The sequence below is a fragment of the Littorina saxatilis genome, linkage group LG5, assembly GCF_037325665.1.
Source record: "Littorina saxatilis isolate snail1 linkage group LG5, US_GU_Lsax_2.0, whole genome shotgun sequence".
Lineage (NCBI taxonomy): Eukaryota > Metazoa > Mollusca > Gastropoda > Littorinimorpha > Littorinidae > Littorina > Littorina saxatilis.
Genome location: NC_090249.1, coordinates 17,905,857 through 17,927,779, shown reverse-complemented (window position 1 = coordinate 17,927,779; position 21,923 = coordinate 17,905,857). Strand labels below are relative to the sequence as shown.

Sequence of the window (21,923 nt, the reverse complement as noted above, 5' to 3'; positions counted from 1 at the left end):
TTTAAGACCTAACAAAATCTGAGAAAATGAGGTCATGGTCTCAAAGCAGAGGTACATTTACACACCTTATGAAGAGAAAATCTTGGAAAACTAGGTCTTACAAGAGAATTTTTGTGTAAATATAGGTTCTTAGAACAGATGTTTGACTGTATTCAAATCAGGGATTAGACCTTTACACACTCTGCAAAATATGAGACAGTTCTAAGTGCCCTTATAACTCACCTCTGTCCGCCACTCAGTTCGCTAAGAGTCTCTTTCCACACATCTCCAAAAGCGACCTTGACCTCCAGGCCATCAAGGACGCTCTGACCTTCAGGGGGTGCAAGTTTGGCTTGTGTTCCCGGCAAGAGTGTGGAGAAAATGGATCCAAAGTCCTGGGAATAACACAACATGTTCACAATTACAGCATGATCAGGGACTTCTCAATTGCTTAAAAGATAGCTAACTTCCCATGTAGACAGTCTTGTAAACCTAGTTTATAGTCTTTTCAGAGAGCTCCCTCTGTTTGGAGGGACCACTGTGACCTATAGAGTCTGATAGTAATAAAATGTGTCTAGGTGCTTGTACGCGGCGACACTGACAGATAAGCCTGGTCTCATCCCACCCCCCCTGGGACAGGCTGATCTTTCTTAACCCAGTGTGGGATTTTCAGTGGGGCGACCACCCCCAACCCAGCGCGTCCCCGGGTGGCGGATAGGGGAACGGTCTTCAGATATGGAGATCAGCCACTTGCGGCCGCGGACCAAACTGGCTCCGGGTGGGATCCCGGAAAATCCTCCCCCCTGTGCTCTCAGGGTAGGACGTACGGGCCATGAGCTAAGGGTGAGGTAACCCCGACAGAAAACCCCGAATGCTGAAGACGGAGGACCCGGGCCGCACGGCGCATTCTAACAAACCACGGGTACACGCACTTACGCAAATGATGACACAATCAACCAGCACAGATGGAAATGGCGCTCGCCCATTGAGGACCCCCCAGGGTGGAGCAGCGTCGGGTCCCATGCCTCAAAGGGACCCAGCCCCAACTACTGGAGGTCCCTCCCGTCCGTCTTGTCACGCCAGGGGACGCGGGAGGAAAGTGACTGGCACCACCACAACCAGGAAGAAACCCAGTCAGCAGCGACCTTTTCAGGTCATGCACTGGAACGCAGAAAGTATCCTGAACAAGAAGACAGAGTTGGAGCATATCCTGCATGAGAAGAACATCAACATCTGCTGTATTCAGGAGACGCACCTGACACCCCAAAAGTCCTTCAAAGTGAGAGGCTACCAATGCCTTAGGTCCGACAGAACAGACCGAAGCAAAGGAGGAATCCTGACCCTCATCAGGAACAACATCAATGCCTGTTTGATAGAAACGCACATGGAGGACTCCGAATATCAGGTGATTCGAATCCAGACGAAGACATCAGAATTCCATCTTGTCAACTTCTACTGCCCCAATGATAGACACCTCGCCCTTGACACGATCCCCGCAAAGGCCTCCAACTTCATCATGGTGGGTGACTTCAACAGTCATTCACAGAGTTGGGGATATGACCACCTGGATCGGAGAGGAGAAGAGGTGGAGAACTGGCAGGATGACAAAGGTCTCATCCTTTTGAACAGTCCCTTTGACTGCCCTACATTCTACTCCAGAAGATGGCACACTACATCAACTCCTGACCTAGCCTTCTGCACGGAAGACATGCACCAGCTAACCAGCAGAGAGGTCGGAGAACAGCTAGGTGGAAGTGACCATCGGCCAGTCTTTTTGACCCTGGGCATGGAGTCCTGCACTGAAGCTTCCTTCCCACGGTGGAACTACAAAAGAGCGAACTGGTTCCTCTTTAGACACCGCACCAGCGAACTCACCAAAGACATCAGAGTCGAGGGTCGAGACATCAACATGGTGGCGAAGGACTTCAACATGAGCATCCTCAGAGCAGCGCGTGAGTCCATTCCCAGGGGTGCCAGGAGAGACTATAAGCCCTACTGGAGCAATGAATTGCAGGAACTGGATGATGATCTGGCAGACGCCAGAAGGGAAGCAGAAGTCAACCCGTCACAAAACAACAACATCCGCCTCCAGGAAGCCAAAGCCAAATTTCTCAAAAAGAAGCTACAGGCAAGACGGAGAAGCTGGCAAGAGAAAACAAGCTCTCTGAACCTTGAGAAGGATGGCAGAAAGCTCTGGAGGCTCACCAAGCAGTTGAATGATGAGAACACCAGCAGAGGAAAGATCACATTAGAAGAGAACGGGAAGGTGCTAACTGGAAAGCATGCTGCCAACCAATTTGCTGAAAGCTATGCAGCTGAGAGCAACCTCCATGTTAGCCCCGAGAAACAGAGAGAAGCAAGAAGAGAGAAAACAGAGAGACCTGCCAGACAGTCGACAGTGGACGCCATGAGTCAACCACTCACACTTCACGAGCTGCACTCAGCTCTGAAAAAGTCAAAGGCGAAGAAGTCCCCTGGCCCAGACGGCATCACCAACGAGATGCTAACCCACCTTGGTAGTGCAGCAGAGAACAAGCTACTCGAGGTCTTCAACAGCAGCTGGCAAGAAGGATCGCTACCACAACTCTGGCGAGAAGCGATCATGATCCCCATCTTAAAAAAAGGGAAGGATCCAAAGAAGGCCACCAGCTATCGCCCAATCAGCCTCACCAGCTGTGTTGTGAAGACCCTGGAGAGAATTGTGAACGAGCGCCTCAGGTGGTACCTGGAATCCAGGAACCTCCTCGCCCCTGAACAAGCTGGATTCCGACAGTTCCGCAGCACTGAAGATCAGGTCACTTACCTGGCGCAAGAAGTTGAAGATGCCTTTCAGGAACAGAAGCTGGTCTTCGTCACCTGGATAGATCTTCAGAAGGCCTTTGACAAGGTCTGGAAAGATGGACTCCTTGTAAAACTGCTGAGGAAAGGCGTGTCCAGCAACATGTACCAGTGGATTCGCTCTTACCTCTATAACCGCAGGGCAAGAGTTAACGTCGACCAGACCAAAAGCAAGAAGTTCCTCCTTCGTCATGGCGTCCCTCAGGGCGGAGTCCTCTCCCCCACACTCTTCCTTCTCTTCATCGACGATCTGGTGTCTGAGATGCCCAAGGGGATCAAAGCTGCTCTCTACGCAGACGACCTTGTGATCTGGTGCAAGGAGGAGCACGCAAGTACTGCCACCTACAGAATGCAGCAACCAGCAGATAGGCTGAACGCATGGGCAGAAGATTGGTGCGTCTCCATCAACAAGGAGAAATCCTCCACCACCCTATTCACACTGTCGCCAAAGCAGAAAGCCGGAACCATTAGGCTTGGTGGAACTCCTCTGAGAGAGGATGAAGAAGCAACGTACCTTGGTGTCACCTTTGATAGACGGCAGACCTGGAAACAACACATTGCACAGGCAGAGACGAAGGCCCGGCGCAAGCTAGCCATACTCAGGAAGCTGGCAGGTACCACCTGGGGAGCGAACGAGAAGATACTGAAGACAGTATACCAGGGAACAATCAGACCCCACCTCGAGTACGGCTCCACAGCGTGGTCAACCTCAGCCAAGACAAACCTGCAGACCCTTGACCGTGTGCAAAACCAGGCCCTCCGACTCATCACCGGTGCAATGAAATCCACGCCCATCAAGGAAATGGAGAAGCTTACCACCATCCAACCCCTCTGTCAGAGAAGAGAAGCCAAGACTATGGTACAGGCCGAGAAGCTCAAGTGCCTACCCGACCACCCCATGAAGCACAGACTGAGCAACCTCACCAAGAACCGGCTTAAACGGAGCAGTTTTGTACACGAGAGCAAGAGACTTTCTCGACAGTACAGGGAAGTCCTTCCACAGAACACTCTACCTCTGACTCAAGAAGAAGAGGACACCCCCAAGGCAACAGAGAAACCAGGCATCCAGATCTGCACCAGTGTTCCACATGTTACCTCAGGAGAAGATCAGAATGACACAGCTCGACAGGCACTCACCTTAGCCCTGATCGACGAACAGTACCCAAAAGAGGCGTGGATCCATGTATACACCGATGGATCAGCAACTAACGCCGTGCTCAATGGAGGTGCAGGCATTCTCATCCAGTTCCCTGGGGGACATACAGCTACATCCAGCGTTGCCACTGGCAAACACTGCACAAACTATAAAGCAGAAGCAGAAGCTCTCATGCAGGCCGCCTCCTTCGTTCAGGACTCCGCAGACCCTTGCTACCAAGTTGTCTTCCTCTCGGACGCCCTTTCAGTCCTTCAGGCCCTAGAGAACGACAAACTCCCACAGCTGGCCAAAGCATTACAGATGGTCAGACAAACCAGAAGAGTTGTCCTCCAGTGGATACCAGCACACTGTGGGATACCAGGAAATGAAAGGGCAGATGAGCTGGCAAAAGAAGGAGCCGTGGAAGACCAACCTGAAAACAGTGTCAGCTTTAGTGAGCAGAAGACAATCATCAAGGCATTGATGAGGCCAAGGACAAACAGAGATGACTACCACACAATGTCCAGAGAGCAGCAAGTCAACCTCATCAGGCTGCGTACTGGCCACAACAGGCTCAATGCTCACATGAACCGAAAGTTCAAGCTGGCGCCATCACCAACCTGTGCCTGCGGTCAAGAGGACCAAACAGCGGAACACATCTTACAGCGATGTCCTTTATTAGATGAGGAACGAAAAGAAGTGTGGCCGTCACCAACTCCCTTGCAGACCAAACTATACGGCAGTCGACAGGAGTTGGAGAAAACGACAACATTTATCACCAGTGCTGGACTGATTGTGTAACCTCTGCGAACGCCAAGAAGAAGAAGAAGATCCCACCCCCCTCCCTACCCTTTCTTTTTCCTGGCCTAGACTTAGCTCCAGGCACTTAATTAATAAGAACACACTACCTCCGCTCTGGAGAATAGCCCTGCGAAGAAAAAGGGAAGGAGCAAATGCTTTAGTCCCGGTGATCATTTGTAGACCTGCTGATTTTTGGTGCCAACGCCAGTGGAAGAATGGTGTTATTTTATGTAAAAGTCTGAACACATCTGTGATGGTTTACAAGCTCATTCTATTTGTTACAGTCTACCCACCTTGTTGACTTGTTCCCAGGCTTTCTTCAGGGCTTCGTTCTTCTTCTTATCCAGCTCATCGATGACCGCCTGGATCTTGGCTTTGTCGTTCAGCACAATCTTACGCTTCTTCAACAGGTCTGCGTACTGTCAAAACAATAATAAAAATGTTATCAATAATCATTGTCCTGTAAGTTATAGAATATGAGTTATGATGAAAAGATACACCCACGCAGACACAGACACACACATAGAGGATGAGACTTGTTTTCTGATTCAATGTACCTCATTGTATTAGGTGTTCCTGTCGGAAGCTTGGTTCCGCATGGCTTTCATAAAGTGAAACTTTTGCTTTGAGCTCAGTAATGACTTAGCAAGAAAAATAGAAACCACATACACAGCACGCACATAACGCTCACATTCACGTGCATGCACACGACACACAAACACTTGACATGACACACACGACACACAAACACTTGACATGACACACACGACACACAAACACTTGACATGACACACACGACACACAAACACTTGACATGACACACACGACACACAAACACTTGACATGACACACACAACACTTGACACGACACACACGACAACTCACAAACCACACAACAAGGCACAACTCAACAAACACACGACACACGATGACAACCCATGAAGTTGTACCTGTTCCTCAGCAGAACCCAAAAGGTTCATAGCGCGCATGTTGACGTTCTTTGACAGTTTGTCTTTTGTTTCTGTCAGCTTCTGAATGCGTTTCTCAGCTTCTTTTGGGCAGTTGACGGTGAAGTCAAAGGGAGTGTTGGGCTTTCCAAACTGGGGACACTCCTCCGCTATCCAGTTATACTTTTCCAGCAGCAGAGTGACCTGTCAGTGTGAAGAAAGAGGGGTAACCTGTGTTTATTAAGAAGCTGAACACACAGTAAAATACAAGGTTAATTATCAGAAAGTTTTGTTTTGTCATTCCTTTTGACTCTGACCACATCCTTGCTACATTTCAGATCAAAAACATTCTAAGATAAGTTTCTTTCATTTATTTCCTTCGTATCAAAATTATTTGTTTGTCTGTTCACAATAAAGACCATTGGGTTGATGTACTTGTGAATGTCTTGTTTTGCGAGAAAAAAAAGAAACGTTCCAATAAGTAAGTAACCTTTCTTGTTTTGTTTTGATTCCATGATTGTAGAATGATGCAAACTTCCTATCCACCAGTGTCAATAGCTGGCAAAATAAATTCTAAACTGCTCAACAGTGCCTTGAGTAAAGCGTACATCAAGTTCCACTATGATGGTGGATTTTGGGGTTGTCCAGCTCCCTTTAGCCATCAAAAACTCCCTCCTTTCAAAGTGTCTGCTCTGCATTAACATGAGAGGTTGTGGGAAATAATGTTCATCCGTTTGGCTTTACCTGTCTAGCACAATCGTGGGCAAGATGAATTGGAGAGATTATCACGACTGACTTTGTTCCGTCTCGGCCTGACCTGTCTTGCCCAATACTGGGTAGCAAGAGCCTTAGACAAGTTATAAAAAACATTTCCCCTTACCTGTGTCTAAACCTTGTTCCCCTCATCCCCTTAACAGTATAGCAGCACCCTGAGAAACTAGGTGACAAAGCCTTGAACAGGTAACCAGGTACAGTGGAACCCCCCTTTTAAGACCCCCCAATTTAAGACTTCCTCCCTTTTAAGACCTTGTTTTTTCAGATGTTCTGTTCATAACCTCTGTAAATTTACCTCCATTTTAAGACTCCCTCCTTTTTAAGACCTGATTTTCTCAGATTTTTTAAAGGTCTTAAAAGGGGGGTTCCACTGTAATACAAAATCTTGGTCCTACCTGTCTGGCAGCATCCTGGGAGTCTTGGCGGCCCTTGGTGACTTTGTGCTGCAGCTCCTGAATCTTGAGCTGTGAAGCGCTGGACTCCTTCTGCAGCGCTCGCTGCTCAGTGGCTGCCGCAGTGATGTCCTTGTTACGAGCCTTCAGCAGGTCCTTCTGCTTGTTCAGCTCACCCTGGGCTGCCTTCACCTTATCCTGGGGAGATCAATTTGCCCCCATCACAAACAGAACTCTACAATTGACAGGTGTCTAATCAGCGACTGACGTACAAGAAACGTTGATCTACTAAAAACAGCCCACGCTTAAGCCGTCAAACAACTCCGCAGAGTCTGATGTGAAGGGTGATGCAGTAGTCTACCTGTCACATTTGCAAAGATCTGATTCTGAGTTGGAGAGGCATGTGACTATGTTATATACAGGAAATGGCTAGAGAGTCAATCTTCAGTCAGTGTCAGTCAGTGACCTAACAAACCCAACAAAATTTTACATCGTATTGTGTTTTTTTTTGTCAAAATGAAACGTTCCTATAACATACCCTGCTTGCCAACGGCCATACCACGTTGAAAGCACCGGTTCTCGTCCGATCACCGAAGTTAAGCAACGTCGGGCCCGGTTAGTACTTGGATGGGTGACCGCCTGTGAACATCGGGTGCAGTTGGCATCATTTTAAAGAGGGCGGGGATGTAGCTCAGTCGGTAGGGCGCTGGATTGTATCCAGTTGGCCGCTGTCAGCGTGAGTTCGTCCCCACGTTCGGCGAGAGATTTATTTCTCAGTCAACTTTGTGTGCAGACTCTCCTCGGTGTCCGAACACCCCTGTGTGTACACGCAAGCACAAGACCAAGTGTGCACGAAAAAGATCCTGTAATCCATGTCAGAGTTCGGTGGGTTATAGAAACACAAAAATACCCAGCATGCTTCCTCCGAAAGCGGCGTATGGCTGCCTAAATGGCGGGGTAAAAAACGGTCACACACGTAAAAGCCGTGGGAGTTTCAGCCCATGAACGAACAAACAAAAATACCCTGCTTGTTTTTTGATTCTGAATTTTGGAACGTTGGCAGTCCATTTGTTTTTGGATTTAAAATTTCACATGACCAAATGACACATAGCTTTGCACTTGCATTCAATGACATTGGTCATGGCAAATTTTGATGGCTGAGCTGCCAGTAATTCGGCAAGTGTTGTAAAGCAGAACTCTGAATGCCACAAGTAAGTAGATGTACAGAAACTTTCGATCGTGTGACTTTGCAGTTATCAACCAACATACAAAATACACAGACTTTGGGGGGGCTACATTAAAATTCTCTAACAGCTTTGCCATTTCTGTCCTCTTCCCCTACCTTGGTCTGAGTTGCCTCCTCCTGAAGGTTGGCCACGGTTTCCTTGGCTTTCTCGATGGCCTGCTCCACGGCGTCCACCTGGTTGCCATAGTTACCAGCCTCCTTCCCCAGCTCCTCCAGGTCTAGACGAATGGTGTCTTCCTCCTGCAGTGCAAACACCATCGCAAATGAAACACAGCGGAACTCGCTTAAGAAAGTCAATGGTTTTTACGTGTTTTTTTTCTTGGATGAGAAAAAAATATTACGGTAATTTATTTATCTTTTCTGAGGATTTTACCTTTGACCTCAGATTTAGAGGAGGAAGAGTTGCATGTGCAGTGGGTGTGTTTAAGTGTATATTTGCGCAGGTAAGCACGCGAATCTGTGGATAATTATTAATGTTTGAAAGTGCTTGTCGTCGGGTTCATTACCTGTGTGTGCATTCATGATTTTGTTTTTGTTTGAAAGAGAGAGAGATGAGAGTTTGAGGTGTTCCTGGGAGATGGGCGGGGATGGGGTTAAGGTCTGCCAAGAAGGGTTAACTGTATTTCTTCTAACCTGCACAATCTCTCTGGCTTTCTTGCTGGAGGCCTCCATTCTCTTCTTGCTGGTGCTCATCTCTTTCTCGGCCTCCTGCAGCTCTCGCTCTCGCACAGCACCAGCATTCTTCATCAGCTCCTCCAGCTCCTTGGCCTTCTTGGTGGCCTTCTCCTGCACCGCTTTCGCCTCCTCCAGAACCTTCTTCTGCTCCTCTGAAACAGTCACCAATGCACATTTCTAGATAAAAGTTGTTTCGCGCCCTAACAGTGAAACCATTAGGGACATGTTCTCGGCTACCCCTGACTTTAGATGAGATACACATATGTATGCGTGTTTAGGTGTTACCAGCCACCTGCACTTATGGCAGAATGACCGAGGTCTTTTACGTGCCACAGTGGTGACACGGGGGTGGGACATAAATACCATCTCCGAGTGCACATAAAGTTGACCTGTGTCCGTCCCGGCCTGGATTCGAACCCCTTATACCCTCGGGTCACAGTCCAGTGCTCTACCAACTGAGATACCCAGGCCCCACATTTCTCAATTTGGTCTAGTTTTTATTTTGAAATCCAGAACTGTTAGACTGCTAACGTTCTATAACCAAGAATCAAAAAACAAGAAAGGCAAGTTATGGAACCTTTGATTTCACACAAAATGAAACAATCACAAGTATGTCGATCTAATAGTCTTTGTAGTGGAGGGACATACAAATAGTAATGAGAAAATGAAAGGCAATTAATTGAGTAGGTGTTGATTTTGATCTCTTTATGAAGATGGTAGGAGCTGGAAGCCTTTTTTTTCGTTTTAATTATTCTAAATGATAAATTTAGCGAGTATGTTTTGGTTTTGTTTTGGTTTTGTCTTGTTTGCTAGTTTCTTTGTTATTCTGGCATAATTTATTTTTCCTTCAGGAATTTCCTCAAGGTAATTGAAGCTGCTCCTCTCAGGAGTGTTGTGCGATGACACTGTTAAGAACTTTTTCTCGGCACTTGTCTATGTGTGTCTTCCTACCAATTGATTTTTGCAGGGCGTTGATCTCCTCCAACTGCTGGTGATGGGAGCTTTGTTCCAGGCGAGTCTTCACCAGGTCAGCCTCCATGGACTTCACGTCATACTGCTGCTTCAGCTGTTCATACCTGACAAGAGAGATATCATATCAATATTAGACAGTTCTCTGGGCAAGTCTTCACCAGGTCAACCTCCATGGACTTCACGTCATACTGCTGCTTCAGCTGTTCATACCTGACAAGAGAGATATCATATCAATATTAGACAGTTCTCTGGGCAAGTCTTCACCAGGTCAACCTCCATGGACTTCACGTCATACTGCTGCTTGAACTGTTCATACCTGACAAGAGAGATATTGTATCAATATTAGACAGTTCTCTGGGCAAGTCTTCACCAGGTCAACCTCCATGGACTTCACGTCATACTGCTGCTTCAGCTGTTCATACCTGCCAAGAGAGATATCATATCAATATTAGACAGTTCTCCAGGCATGTCTTCACCAGGTCAGCCTCCATGGACTTCACGTCATACTGCTGCTTGAAGTGTTCATACATGACAAGAGAGATATTGTATCAATATTAGACAGTTCTCTGGGCAAGTCTTCACCAGGTCAACCTCCATGGACTTCACGTCATACTGCTGCTTGAACTGTTCATACCTGACAAGAGAGATATTGTATCAATATTAGACAGTTCTCTGGGCAAGTCTTCACCAGGTCAACCTCCATGGACTTCACGTCATACTGCTGCTTGAACTGTTCATACCTGACAAGAGAGATATTGTATCAATATTAGACAGTTCTCTGGGCAAGTCTTCACCAGGTCAGCCTCCATGGACTTCACGTCACACTGCTGCTTGAACTGTTCATACCTGACAAGAGAGATATTGTATCAATATTAGACAGTTCTCTGGGCAAGTCTTCACCAGGTCAGCCTCCATGGACTTCACGTCATACTGCTGCTTCAGCTGTTCATACCTGACAAGAGAGATATCATATCAATATTAGACAGTTCTCTGGGCAAGTCTTCACCAGGTCAACCTCCATGGACTTCACGTCATACTGCTGCTTGAACTGTTCATACCTGACAAGAGAGATATCATATCAATATTAGACAGTTCTCTGGGCAAGTCTTCACCAAGTCAACCTCCATGGACTTCACATCATACTGCTGCTTCAGCTGTTCATACCTGACAAGAGAGATATTGTATCAATATTAGACAGTTCTCTGGGCAAGTCTTCACCAGGTCGGCCTCCATGGACTTCACGTCATACTGCTGCTTTTACAATTCATAGGGGTTCTCACATTGAATTCATGGGTAGACCTTTTTTCTTCTTTTGATTCCCACATTTGTGTTTTTTTACCACGCAAACTGCTCACCACAATGCTTTTCAAATTGTCAGAACTCCATGATAGCTGACTGTGAAAGGTTTTAACAGACATATATATGTACATACCCTGCAGAGAAACTAGCAGGCAAAATAAAAGTGTTTAAAAATCAAGCAACTAACTTGTCAGCAGATTTGCGGAGAGCAGCAAGTTCCCTCTCCGCGGCAGCCAGCTGTTGCTGTTTAGCGTCGAGCTCCTCCTGGGAAGCTTGAAACTCACTCAGCTTCTCCAGAATGGACGAGGTCTGTGCACGTGCACCTGGTCAAATCATCATGCACACAGTTGGTCGTTTTGGCTAGCAATAGCATACAAGTACAAACTAGGACAGAGGATTTCAACCCTAGATTTCATCAACTACTTATTTGAAAAGAAAATAGACACAAACAAAAATAATGAATAGAAAGTTAATGAATTGAGAATAAAATAAAGAAAGGGAAAGAAAAGAAGTTTCCTCTGAAACAGTCATTTCTTGTGGTCAACCTTGCTGGTAAACCGTCCGATAGTTTTGACATGAAGGTTTCTCACAGAATTTTTTTGTAGTCAATATAATTATTTGGACCCGCAAATTTATCAGTCCAGGCCCAACTGACCTAGTGTCCTCTGAGGCCGAGAACTTCTTCATTCATGGGCTGGAACTCCCATGTTCACTCATGTTTTGCACGAGTGGGTTTTTACGTCCATGATCATTTTTACCCCGCAAATCAGGCAGCCGTGCGCCGTTTTCAGGGGAGGGCTGAAAATAATACTGCCTTCACAGTTCACTTCTTGTCAATTTTGATACCAACCTCCAGTGAGTGTTCCGGCTGGATCGAAAGAGTTGCCGTCGAGGGTGACAGTGCGTTTCTGGATCTTCCCATCGTACGCCACCGCTTTAGCCGTGTCCATGTCGGGGCAGATAAACGCCGAGCCAAACACGAACTTCATGGCGGCCTCCAGGTCAGGCTTGTAGCCAATCAGTGACAAGGCTGTGTGCACGTTATCCTTCCCCACCTGTCAATCATAGAGACGTGTAAACGTATGATTGGGGTAAGTGTACTTTGAAAACTTGTACATGTACAGTGGGACCCCCCCTTTTAAGGTCTAACAAAAAACTTGTACATGTACAGTGGGACTCCCCCTTTTAAGGTCTAACAAAAAACTTGTACATGTACAGTGGGACCCCCCCTTTTAAGGTCTAACAAAAAACTTGTACATGTACAGTGGGACCCCCCCTTTTAAGGTCTAACAAAAAACTTGTACATGTACAGTGGGACTCCCCCTTTTAAGGTCTAACAAAAAACTTGTACATGTTCAGTGGGACCCCCCTTTTAAGGTCTAACAAAAAACTTGTACATGGACAGTGGGACCCCCCCTTTTAAGGTCTAACAAAAAACTTGTACATGTACAGTGGGACCCCCCTTTTAAGGTCTAACAAAAAACCTGTACATGTACAGTGGGACCCCCCTTTTAAGGTCTAACAAAAAACTTGTACATGTACAGTGGGACTCCCCCTTTTAAGGTCTAACAAAAAACTTGTACATGTACAGTGGGACCCCCCCTTTTAAGGTCTAACAAAAAACTTGTACATGTACAGTGGGACTCCCCCTTTTAAGGTCTAACAAAAAACTTGTACATGTTCAGTGGGACCCCCCTTTTAAGGTCTAACAAAAAACCTGAGAATCAGGTCTTAAAACTGAAGTCAGTTTACAGAAATTTGACTATGAACAGAAAATGTCAGATAATAAGGTCTTACAGAAGGGGAAGTCTTAAATTGAGGAGTGTTAAAGCCACCACATAAATTGTTCACTTATGTGTAATGTCCAGTCAAACTACCTGCTTTTTATTTTATAATGCTTTCATTGGTAAATTAGATGAGATTTAACACCATTTTTTAAAGGAAAAAACCCAACCCTGATGATTAAGGTTACCTGTCAGAAAAATATGGTAGGTCGATCAGTAATTTTTATTTTCTCTGCATAAACTCACAAGCTGTTGAGCATGTTTGGTAGTGGCATCGTCAATAGCCCTGGCGCCAATCTTGTTGAGTGGGATGATGGTGTAACGACGCTTCAGCTCTCCTTTCTGCAGCAGCTTCTTGCCCGTCATCTCCGTGTCCACCACCACGTTGTACAACTGACAAAGAAAATACAGTCAAACCTGTCATTAATGACCAACAAAAGGGCTGCACAAAAGTGGTTGTTATAAACAGGGGGGGTCACTATAGAGAGGTGAGTTATCGAGAAAATCAAACTCGTCCGGGGTCCTTTGGTGTGGTCCTTTTAGACAGGTGATCCTTTTTGGAGAAGTGGCGGCTAGGGCAGGTTCAACTGCATAATTAATTGTGAAAAAGTATGCGCACACAAAAAAACGATCACATCTGCAAAACGGAGTTGGCAGCAATCTAGTTCAAGGGACAATCATATACAATGTAGCATTATTTCAGTGATCCCTTCTGCTCCAAATGTAAAAATGAACAAAATACACAAGAACATTTAATTTTTGTATAAAATTTGAGGAGTCAGGCTAAAATAAATAAATATCATTTCAACATGAACAGTATTTGTTAAATTTAAAAAAGAATAAAAGGAAATAAAGCAAGGAAAGAGGTGACATAAGCAGAATAAAGAACACAAACAAACAAGCCAACAACCAAGGACTGACCTTTCCCCCTGCAGTGACCTCCAGGGCAGTGGCATTGCGAGTGTCCTTGACCTGTACGAGCTTGCACACCAAGCCGTGCACACGTCTTCGGTCAAAATTCTTCTCTGGGTCACTGTAGTCAAACCGCAGCTGAGGGAACCTGAAGCATGAAATTGTCTTATTGCAGAGTCTGCATACAAAATTCAGTTTAGTGGAACCCCCTTTTAAGACTCCCTCCTTTTTAAGACCTTGTTTTTTCAGACTTTCTGTTCATAACGTCTGTAAAATGACCCCCATTTTAAGACTCCCTCCGTTTTAAGACCTGATTTTCTCAGATTTGTGGAGGTCTTAAATCGAAAATTTCAAAACTAAATTTTCATTTAATTAATATACTTACTCAACTCACATAAATGGCATTAACTTCAGTTCATTGCTAAGATATTGAAGTAGTACTCGACCCTGGTAAGGGGGGAAGTAACTCCCTAAGAAAAACAATCCGTAGTCAAGGACGGGAGTCACCTCCCCTACCGGTAACCCGCACATGCGCGGTCCTGCTACCGGCCGTCATTCCCCCACGGAAACACACACCTGTAACACATATAATGTTAGCGGGGATGGATGGGAGGGTATAAACGATGTGAGTTGAGTAAGTATATTAATTAAATGAAAATTTAGTTTTGAAATTTTCGATTCAATCACATATTCTTACCTCAACTCACATAAATGGCAGATTGCACATAAAGGCGGTGGGATACTCACATTAATCTCTTGGAAGTATCTGGCCTGCGGCAACCATAGCTGGGAGGCAGTTGGTACCGTCCGGATGAGTGCTGGCAATGCCCCGGAGGTAGTAGCTGAGGAAGACATCATGAGTCGTCCAGTATGCAGCTTTGAGGACGTCTGACATCCTTCCAGACTTGAGGACAGCTAAGGAAGTTGCCCACACTCAAGCCTCGTGCGTACGAGGTGATCGAGGAGGAAGGACTGACTGCCCCCCCCCCCATTTGTGTCTGCCACCACTGATAAGCATGCCTTATAAGTGTGGAAGACCATCTGGAAAGCGTGGTTTTTGCAAAGTCTTTATTTCGGGCTTAAATGATCGAAATAAACAACAACTTCGGAGCTGATGCTCGAAACGGAGCGGTGCGCGACAAGTAAGCCTTAAGCGCGCGTACCGGACAGTTAGAAAGATCCGGATCGCCGGGGGCTAAAAATGTCCCGGAGAGGCCGAATGGAAATGGTCGGTGAAAGTTGACCAGGTTTTGGATTCTTGGCGAGAAAATCGGGACGGAAACGCAGTGAAACCGAGCCGTCTCTTTCGAAAGTGATATCCCGGTCTAGGCCTGAGAGGCCGTGGATCTCACTGCCCCTCCGCGCGGAAGCGAGCAGTATGAGCATGAGAGTTTTGCGCGTAAGGTCAGAGAGACTAGCGTCTTGTAAAGGTTCAAAAGCACTAGAACGGAGAAATTCGAGTACTAGCAGAACGTCCCAAGCCGGGACAGAAGTTCTCTCCGTTGCAGAACTGAGGGCCGCGCCCTTTAGCACACTCGCGATAACTCCCCCGAGGGAGATGGAGCGTCCAAGTTGCTTACAAGGAACAGAGATGGCTGAGCGGCGAGCGCGCAAAGCGGACGCGGCGCGTCCCCGAGCGGAGAGCCATGCCAGATGGTTTGCGACCTGCATTGATCGCAGGGCGACCGGGACAACATTGTTAGCCGCAAACCATCGAGTCCAAGCCAGCCAGCGTGACTAGTAGACAGAGGAGGTGGCCTGAGAGCCTTCTGGCCTAAGTCCAACAGCGAAAGCGGAGGCGCCTGAGCACCCCAGTGATCTCTGAACCCTCTCCAGGCGTGAGGATCCAGGCCCTCGGGGCGATTGTGCAGAGTCCCCGTTCTGGGCTGGAAAAGCTCCCCTCGCCGGCGGCCGAGCGGGATTGGCGGGCCGCTGGCGAGCCGCATGGGGTCCGGGAACTAATGCTGACTGGGCCAGCGCGGTGCCACGAGAAGGAGATGAAGCCGCTCTAAGTCGGCTTTAGGCTGAACCCTTCCGAAGAGTGGAGTGGGAGGGAAGGCGTAAGCCTCTAGCCCTGTCCAGCTGATCGTCATCGCGTCGATCTGCCAAGCTTCCGGGCCCGGAAACAGACACAACGATCGGGAGGCGACGTGAAAATCTCGTGGCGAAAAGGATGACCATCGGACGCTCTACCTGCGCCCAAAGAAGGAGGAGCGCCTGTTGGGTGATGGTCCACACCGTGTGGAGGATCTGGAAGGAACGGCTGATGACGTCGGCAAGGACGTTCAGGCAGCCGGGCAGATAGCGAGCCGAGATCAGGATCTAAGAAAGAGTCTCGCATGCTCGGCTGGACCACAGCCGAGATCGGGACCCGCCCTATTTGTTGGAATAAGCAGAGACCGCCGTGTTGTCGTAAGAAACAACACATGGGTGCCCTGGAAAGTGGAGAGAAAGTGATGAAAACCCAGAAAGACCGCCTCGAGCTCGAGGCGAATGTTGTGCCATAGACCGCTGCTCTTGTGACCACCGACCGGAAGTCGTGTGCGTGTCCAAGTGAGCCCCGCAGCCCTTCTGTGCTGCGCCCGCAAAGAGATGCGTGTAAGGAGGAGGAAGCGCTATGGGCACTCCCTGCAGAAGCCAAGGAGTGTTCATCCACTGAGGCGTGGTCTGCTGCAACCAGACCCCGAAACGGAACTGAGACGTCCCAGCCGTGTGACGTCGGATTCCAGACTGAACAGAGCGCCGCCTGAAAAGGGCGCGCCTGCAGTTTGAACGTTGAGTGGGACGGACTGCCCACTCCCGTGAATCGAACACCATGCCTTGGTGCAACACCCCGGGGACGACCAAAATTCTGCCGTAAAGTCCCAAGAAGGGGTGGCCGAGAAACTCCTCTATAGCCTGCTTCCGCAGAAAGAGAAGGATTTCCGCCTGTAAAGACTCCTGAGCGTCTGGGCTGACCGGAAACCGGAAGTTGGCCGGCGCCCTGGACGAAGGGGCTTTGCCTTCCTGCCAAGGAAGGCGGAACCCCGATCGAATCACCCCCATGCTCCATAGGCTGCTTGTCCGAGACAGCCAAGCTGGAAGAACCCGGAAGAGGCCGCCTGCTACCAAAAGGGCAGAGGCTGGGGGGGGTGACTGGATCGGGGGTGGCTCATTGGGGGTTGGGCTTGCGCCCAGACCCCCGCTTCCCGAAGGAAGGTTTACGCTGGTAAGGACGGGACCGTGACCCACCCCTACCTGCGCGAGACGACTGCTGCCCAGAAGAGCTGTCTGGCGCTGACGCAGAACTCCGTGGTTTGTTGCTGTGCTGCTTAAGAGCGAGTTCCGTCAGTTGCACCACATGTTGGTCACGAGTTTCCTCAGTTTGCTGCCGAAGGGCATCCAAAGAGCGTGACCCCAGCAACGCACCCTCTGAAAAGGGAGAGACTCTCAAAGAGTCTATGGTGGCCTTATCCGTCAGGCGAGAGCCGTTAAGAAAAGCCTCGCGCCTCCAGAACACCACCTGAGAGTAGAGCCGAGCAGCAAGCGTCATCTGACTGTCAGTGACCTTCGCAAGCGCCGCCAGGAGCATGGCAGCATCAGTCTCAATAGCATCGTCACGAAACCTAAAAGGCTCGATGGACGAAGCGATGGCTCTCGTGAGAGACCGGATGAGCGTTTCCGCTAAAGAGGTCAGTTCAAGGGAAGAACGCCCGCTTTCCTCCAGCCCGAGTAGACTCTGTTCCGTACAAACGGAAGTCCTATCTCGGCTATAACCATCCTGCCGCAAGCGAGCCAGTTCCGGAGTTACCGGAAGTGGAGCTGTGGGCAGCGAAAACGATGAGAGAAGAGAATGTGGCCTGCTAGGCAGCCGCGATCTTCTTGAATTAGCTGGGAGACCGCCGCCTGCCTGAGCCGAGGTTAACCAAGGCTGAGCAGACGGGGGGGCTTCCCCATGAGCAGCCAAGAGAGGGTAGGGTGTGTTAGCGTCCGCCAACACCTGAGCCATCACAAAAGGGACGGAGGGAGATTCAACGAACCGGAACTTCGCCTTCGTGTCCCCCGCGCCCGCAAAATCTGCCAAAGCAGAAGGAGGGGGTGCGACCACAGTAGAATCGGCGGAGACACCCTCAGGGAAATACCGTGAGGTTATCTCCGCAGCCAACTCCAGAGTAGGGCCCAGTTTATTGGGAATCCGTAAGGGGGTAACAGATTCAGAGCAATCCTCATCCCCTTCCTGTTCCTCTCCAAAACCTTCCTGATCTCCATCAGAAGGAGGGTCCGGCAAACCGGAAACCCACCCGTCCACGGAAGCGGAAGTGGCTAGAGTCGGTTGAACAGTAGACGGAAGCGCCGCAAACTGTCCACCAACAGCACCGCCGACAACCGGAACCGCCGCGGCGGAACCGGAAGTCGGGGCCGGAAGTCGATGCGTAACCAGGGACGGGATAGCAGGGACACTGCCACCGGAACCACTAGCCCGCTGTCCTCCACCGGAAGTGCCTGCCACAGCACAACCGGAAGTCGAGGACGACAACCCACGGGCAGGCCCGACCGGAAGCCCCGAGGGGCAACCAGAGGAGCCTACCCCCTGCGAACTCGAACCAGGAACGGCGGCAGCCGGACCAAGAGCTACAGGTCGATGACCGCCGACGGAATCTTGTAGGCCAGAGCTGGACAGACAAGACGCTGCTGCCTGCCCCCCAGAGGCCGGGACAGCCGAAACTGATCCCAGGGGGGCAGGCTGGCGCGCTTCGCCGCTCCCTAGCGCACCCGCCACGTGATGGACGGTGTACTGCCGGGGAGGAGCCGTCTGCGAACCCGGCGACGCAAAAGCGTAAGCCGGGCCCGCAGGCAAGTGTGAGCCCCCAAAAAGATGGGGACTCCCACAAACGCCGCCCAACGCCGAAGCGCTGGAACCGGGCGGCGCTAAGGCCGCGAACCCCCCTGAAAAGGCAGGGGAATCCGCAACCAAAAAAATCCGGCCCGAGATCAGCCGACGTGATCGTCGCTGACGGCCGCAGCCTAGAAAGAGAGGCCACCCCCCCCACGCCAGGCGGGAGGGGAGCGACAGGTCTTTCCGCAGAATGTAAGGCAACTAGGTCATGCTTCAAGGTAGCAAACATTGCCAAAACTTCTTCCCGAGACACGGACTCGCTAGACCGTGGCGTCTGCGAGCGCGAGAGAGGAGAAGTAGAGCGTTCCTGCGTGGGAAAAACCGGTGACGGTGACGTGGAATCGAGCGAAACCCGTTCTGTTTTCTTAGTCACCGGGTCAGTAACCAGAATTAAAGACGTAGCCTGTGACGAAGTTACAGAGGCACGCGTCTTTGATTTAGACTTAGACTTGTCCTTATCCTTCTCTTTCCCCGGTGAAGAGAGCAGAGAAACAAGTTTGCCCTTGCTTTTAGAGTTTTTGTCCGCCATTTGCAATATCGAACACGCGCACGTGTAGAAGAATTACAACAGCGAAAATACTCAAACAAACGCAACGCGTAGCGAAGAGAAGTGAAACGATCTTACCTAAAGAAAGCAACGCAAAGACCAGGGTCAAATGGCCTTCCACAAAAAGGCCAAGGCAAAAAATATGCCGGAGTACAACAACACGTCTGTGCAGTAGTGTTGAAGTGGGTGGAATGACGGCCGGTAGCAGGACCGCGCATGTGCGGGTTACCGGTAGGGGAGGTGACTCCCGTCCTTGACTACGGATTGTTTTTCTTAGGGAGTTACTTCCCCCCTTACCAGGGTCGAGTACTACTTCAATATCTTAGCAATGAACTGAAGTTAATGCCATTTATGTGAGTTGAGGTAAGAATATGTGATTGAATGGGGGGTTCCGCTGACACTGTACGTATAACAGTGTTGTTCTCAGGCCTCAGTGTTCAGTCGCTGACGCGTGCTTTTTTGACCTGGCTCATTGTTCTCCTCTCTTGCAGACTGTCCGATAGTTTTGAAACGTAGGTCTTAGCCAGGACATTCTGATCTATACATGTTTTTCATGTCCAACTGACCTATTTTCTCCGAGTCTATGAACAACACTGGTATAAGCCTAATTTCTCTCTCATGCATGAGCGAACTGCTGAAGCTGTTAACAGCAGTTTGGGGCAATACTTAGCTTATGTTTGTGGCCTGCAAGTAGTGATAATCTTATGCCGTTACATATATAGACAATTCAGAAACTGTGAAACCGATCATTACCCATTTACAAACTGACACAAATCCAGATAATCCAACATGGATTGAAAAAACCCTGAATCATACATCTGCAGTATTGTGCCCAGGCCGCAGTCTAGGTCATTGACGCATACCTTTTAAATCTGAGGCATCTGTCTGAAACCTGGCAGGACGACCATCACACGTAGTGTTTACACGAAGGTCTTCCGACCATCAATTTTTCTACCAAGCCGGCAAAGCCAGGACATTTGGACCTATACATATTTTCAATTCCAGGTCAACCTGACATTTTGTCCTCTGAGGCTGGGAACAGCGCTGCATTGATTCAAATACAGCTGATGAATTATTCACTATCAAAACGGAAACATTTTCAGAGACACATGCCAAGGGATGACCATGACTCTTCCTTGATTATTTCCTCTGGTCATACACATGCAACACAAGAGTGAAGAAGAAGAAAAAAAACACGTTACCTGGCCTCCAATGTGTCCAGTTTGTCCCGAATTTCACGCATGTCCTTGTGCAGCTGTTTCTGCTGAGCCTGCAGCTCTTCATCTCTCTCCTTGTTGTAGCCGAGCTTGGTCATCTCGTTCTGTTGGACACATGATCAACATTGTTGTTATGTACTGTATGTTTACACCTACAGTATCACTCTCAATTCTGTCCAGTGCTGGCACAGGGATGTTGGTACCATTTATCCTCTTTGACGACTTTGAAGAAATGGTTGCATAAGTTAAGTCAATTTTCTGGAGATCCCGACAGTCCTTGGAGCTCCCTTTCTCCCATAGTGAAAACACATTTGCAGAAAAGAAGATTTTGGCGATTTCAAAGACGTCCCCCCCCCCAACAATAAGCAACATCTGTGTTAAATTATTTCTCTTCATTCAGTTACTATTTAATTTTATTCCCCCCTCTGCTTCTTTACCTCTGTAAACTTGTAGGGGTAGTTATTTTTCGATAATGACCCAGCAACCAAACAAATAACGACCCAGCAACAGCCTGAATCCTCGATAGTGCAATGGGTTGAGAGGTTGTTCTGTTTCGGTACTACTTTTTGCGACTGAAAAGTTCCGAACGCTCTAATGTACGAAGTATACATCTCTGAAGCAAACAATACAAACATACCGCATTTAAATTAACAACTACAGGCCTGAACACATGAATCTCCATATAAAATCCATGAGTTCGGTTGTTTTCTGAATCTCATCTGCCGTGCCGTCAAGCCGTTCATCACAAGCAATTTCCCAAGGCAAGTAACTCATACTTTGTCTAGCGACAAGAGTAGTTCCCCTTCTTTTCACTCAGTTCCTTCGACAACAGACTGCAATCCGACGGTCAGTTTTCAACAATATTTCATTTAATAAACAGATCACACGCAACCAAATGCACACATCTCATCAATTTAAAAAACATAAAGGGGTTTCATACACTATTTTCCCCAGAAAACTGAACTTCATACAGTTTTTAACGTTGGAACACGGGTGCAAAAGTTCGTCTGCTAGTCCCATTTGACGAAAAAACATTATTCTAAGCGATACCAAAACATATACAGAACACACAATATCTGCCTTTGCCGCCACAGCAGAATAACAGCATATCTGTGTACTTGATTTTAGCCCAAAATAGGAAAACTGACAAGAAGTGTTAACAGAATGGAATGATTTGCACGGAACTATACAACCGCGCATTAATCGATCGCCTGCGCAGGTTGACTGGTTGAGAGAATAGGATTCGATCAAACTTTCGCAAAAAAACTCCTCTTTTCTTTGAATAACTGAAGAAAGGAGGAATAAAGAGGTTACACACCTCGTCTCAGTGATTATAAAAAATAATGGTCTCAGTTCGCGGTCATGAAAAAGCTCGCTAAAGCTCGCATTTTTCATGATCCGCGAACTTCGACCATTATTTTTGATAATCACTGAGACTCGGCATGTAACCTCTACATACACTAGTATTGCAAATATCAGCAGGTGGGTCCAAGATGGCACACCATTTTCCCAATCTGCGCATCAGTTTA

General features: G+C 48.2%; 1 protein-coding gene and 1 non-coding gene across 2 annotated transcripts in view; one reads left to right on the top strand and one right to left on the bottom strand.

Moving 5' to 3' along the window:
* LOC138966463 (structural maintenance of chromosomes protein 2-like) overlaps positions 1-21,923 on the bottom strand; it is a 50,212-nt gene that overhangs the window by 2,512 nt on the left and 25,777 nt on the right. Inside the window, exons 12-23 of the mRNA XM_070338717.1 lie at positions 20,380-20,498; positions 13,764-13,902; positions 13,089-13,235; positions 11,909-12,113; positions 11,246-11,381; positions 9,739-9,863; positions 8,746-8,939; positions 8,209-8,352; positions 6,870-7,064; positions 5,704-5,904; positions 5,047-5,172; positions 223-374 (exon numbers count right to left, since the gene is read on the bottom strand). Of these exons, the coding sequence (XP_070194818.1) occupies positions 223-374; positions 5,047-5,172; positions 5,704-5,904; positions 6,870-7,064; positions 8,209-8,352; positions 8,746-8,939; positions 9,739-9,863; positions 11,246-11,381; positions 11,909-12,113; positions 13,089-13,235; positions 13,764-13,902; positions 20,380-20,498 (1,883 nt within the window). The remainder of the gene's footprint in view (positions 1-222; positions 375-5,046; positions 5,173-5,703; positions 5,905-6,869; positions 7,065-8,208; positions 8,353-8,745; positions 8,940-9,738; positions 9,864-11,245; positions 11,382-11,908; positions 12,114-13,088; positions 13,236-13,763; positions 13,903-20,379; positions 20,499-21,923) is intronic.
* Positions 7,412-7,530, top strand: LOC138967900 (5S ribosomal RNA). The gene has a single exon (XR_011456076.1). It is a non-coding gene; the product is annotated as a 5S ribosomal RNA (ribosomal RNA).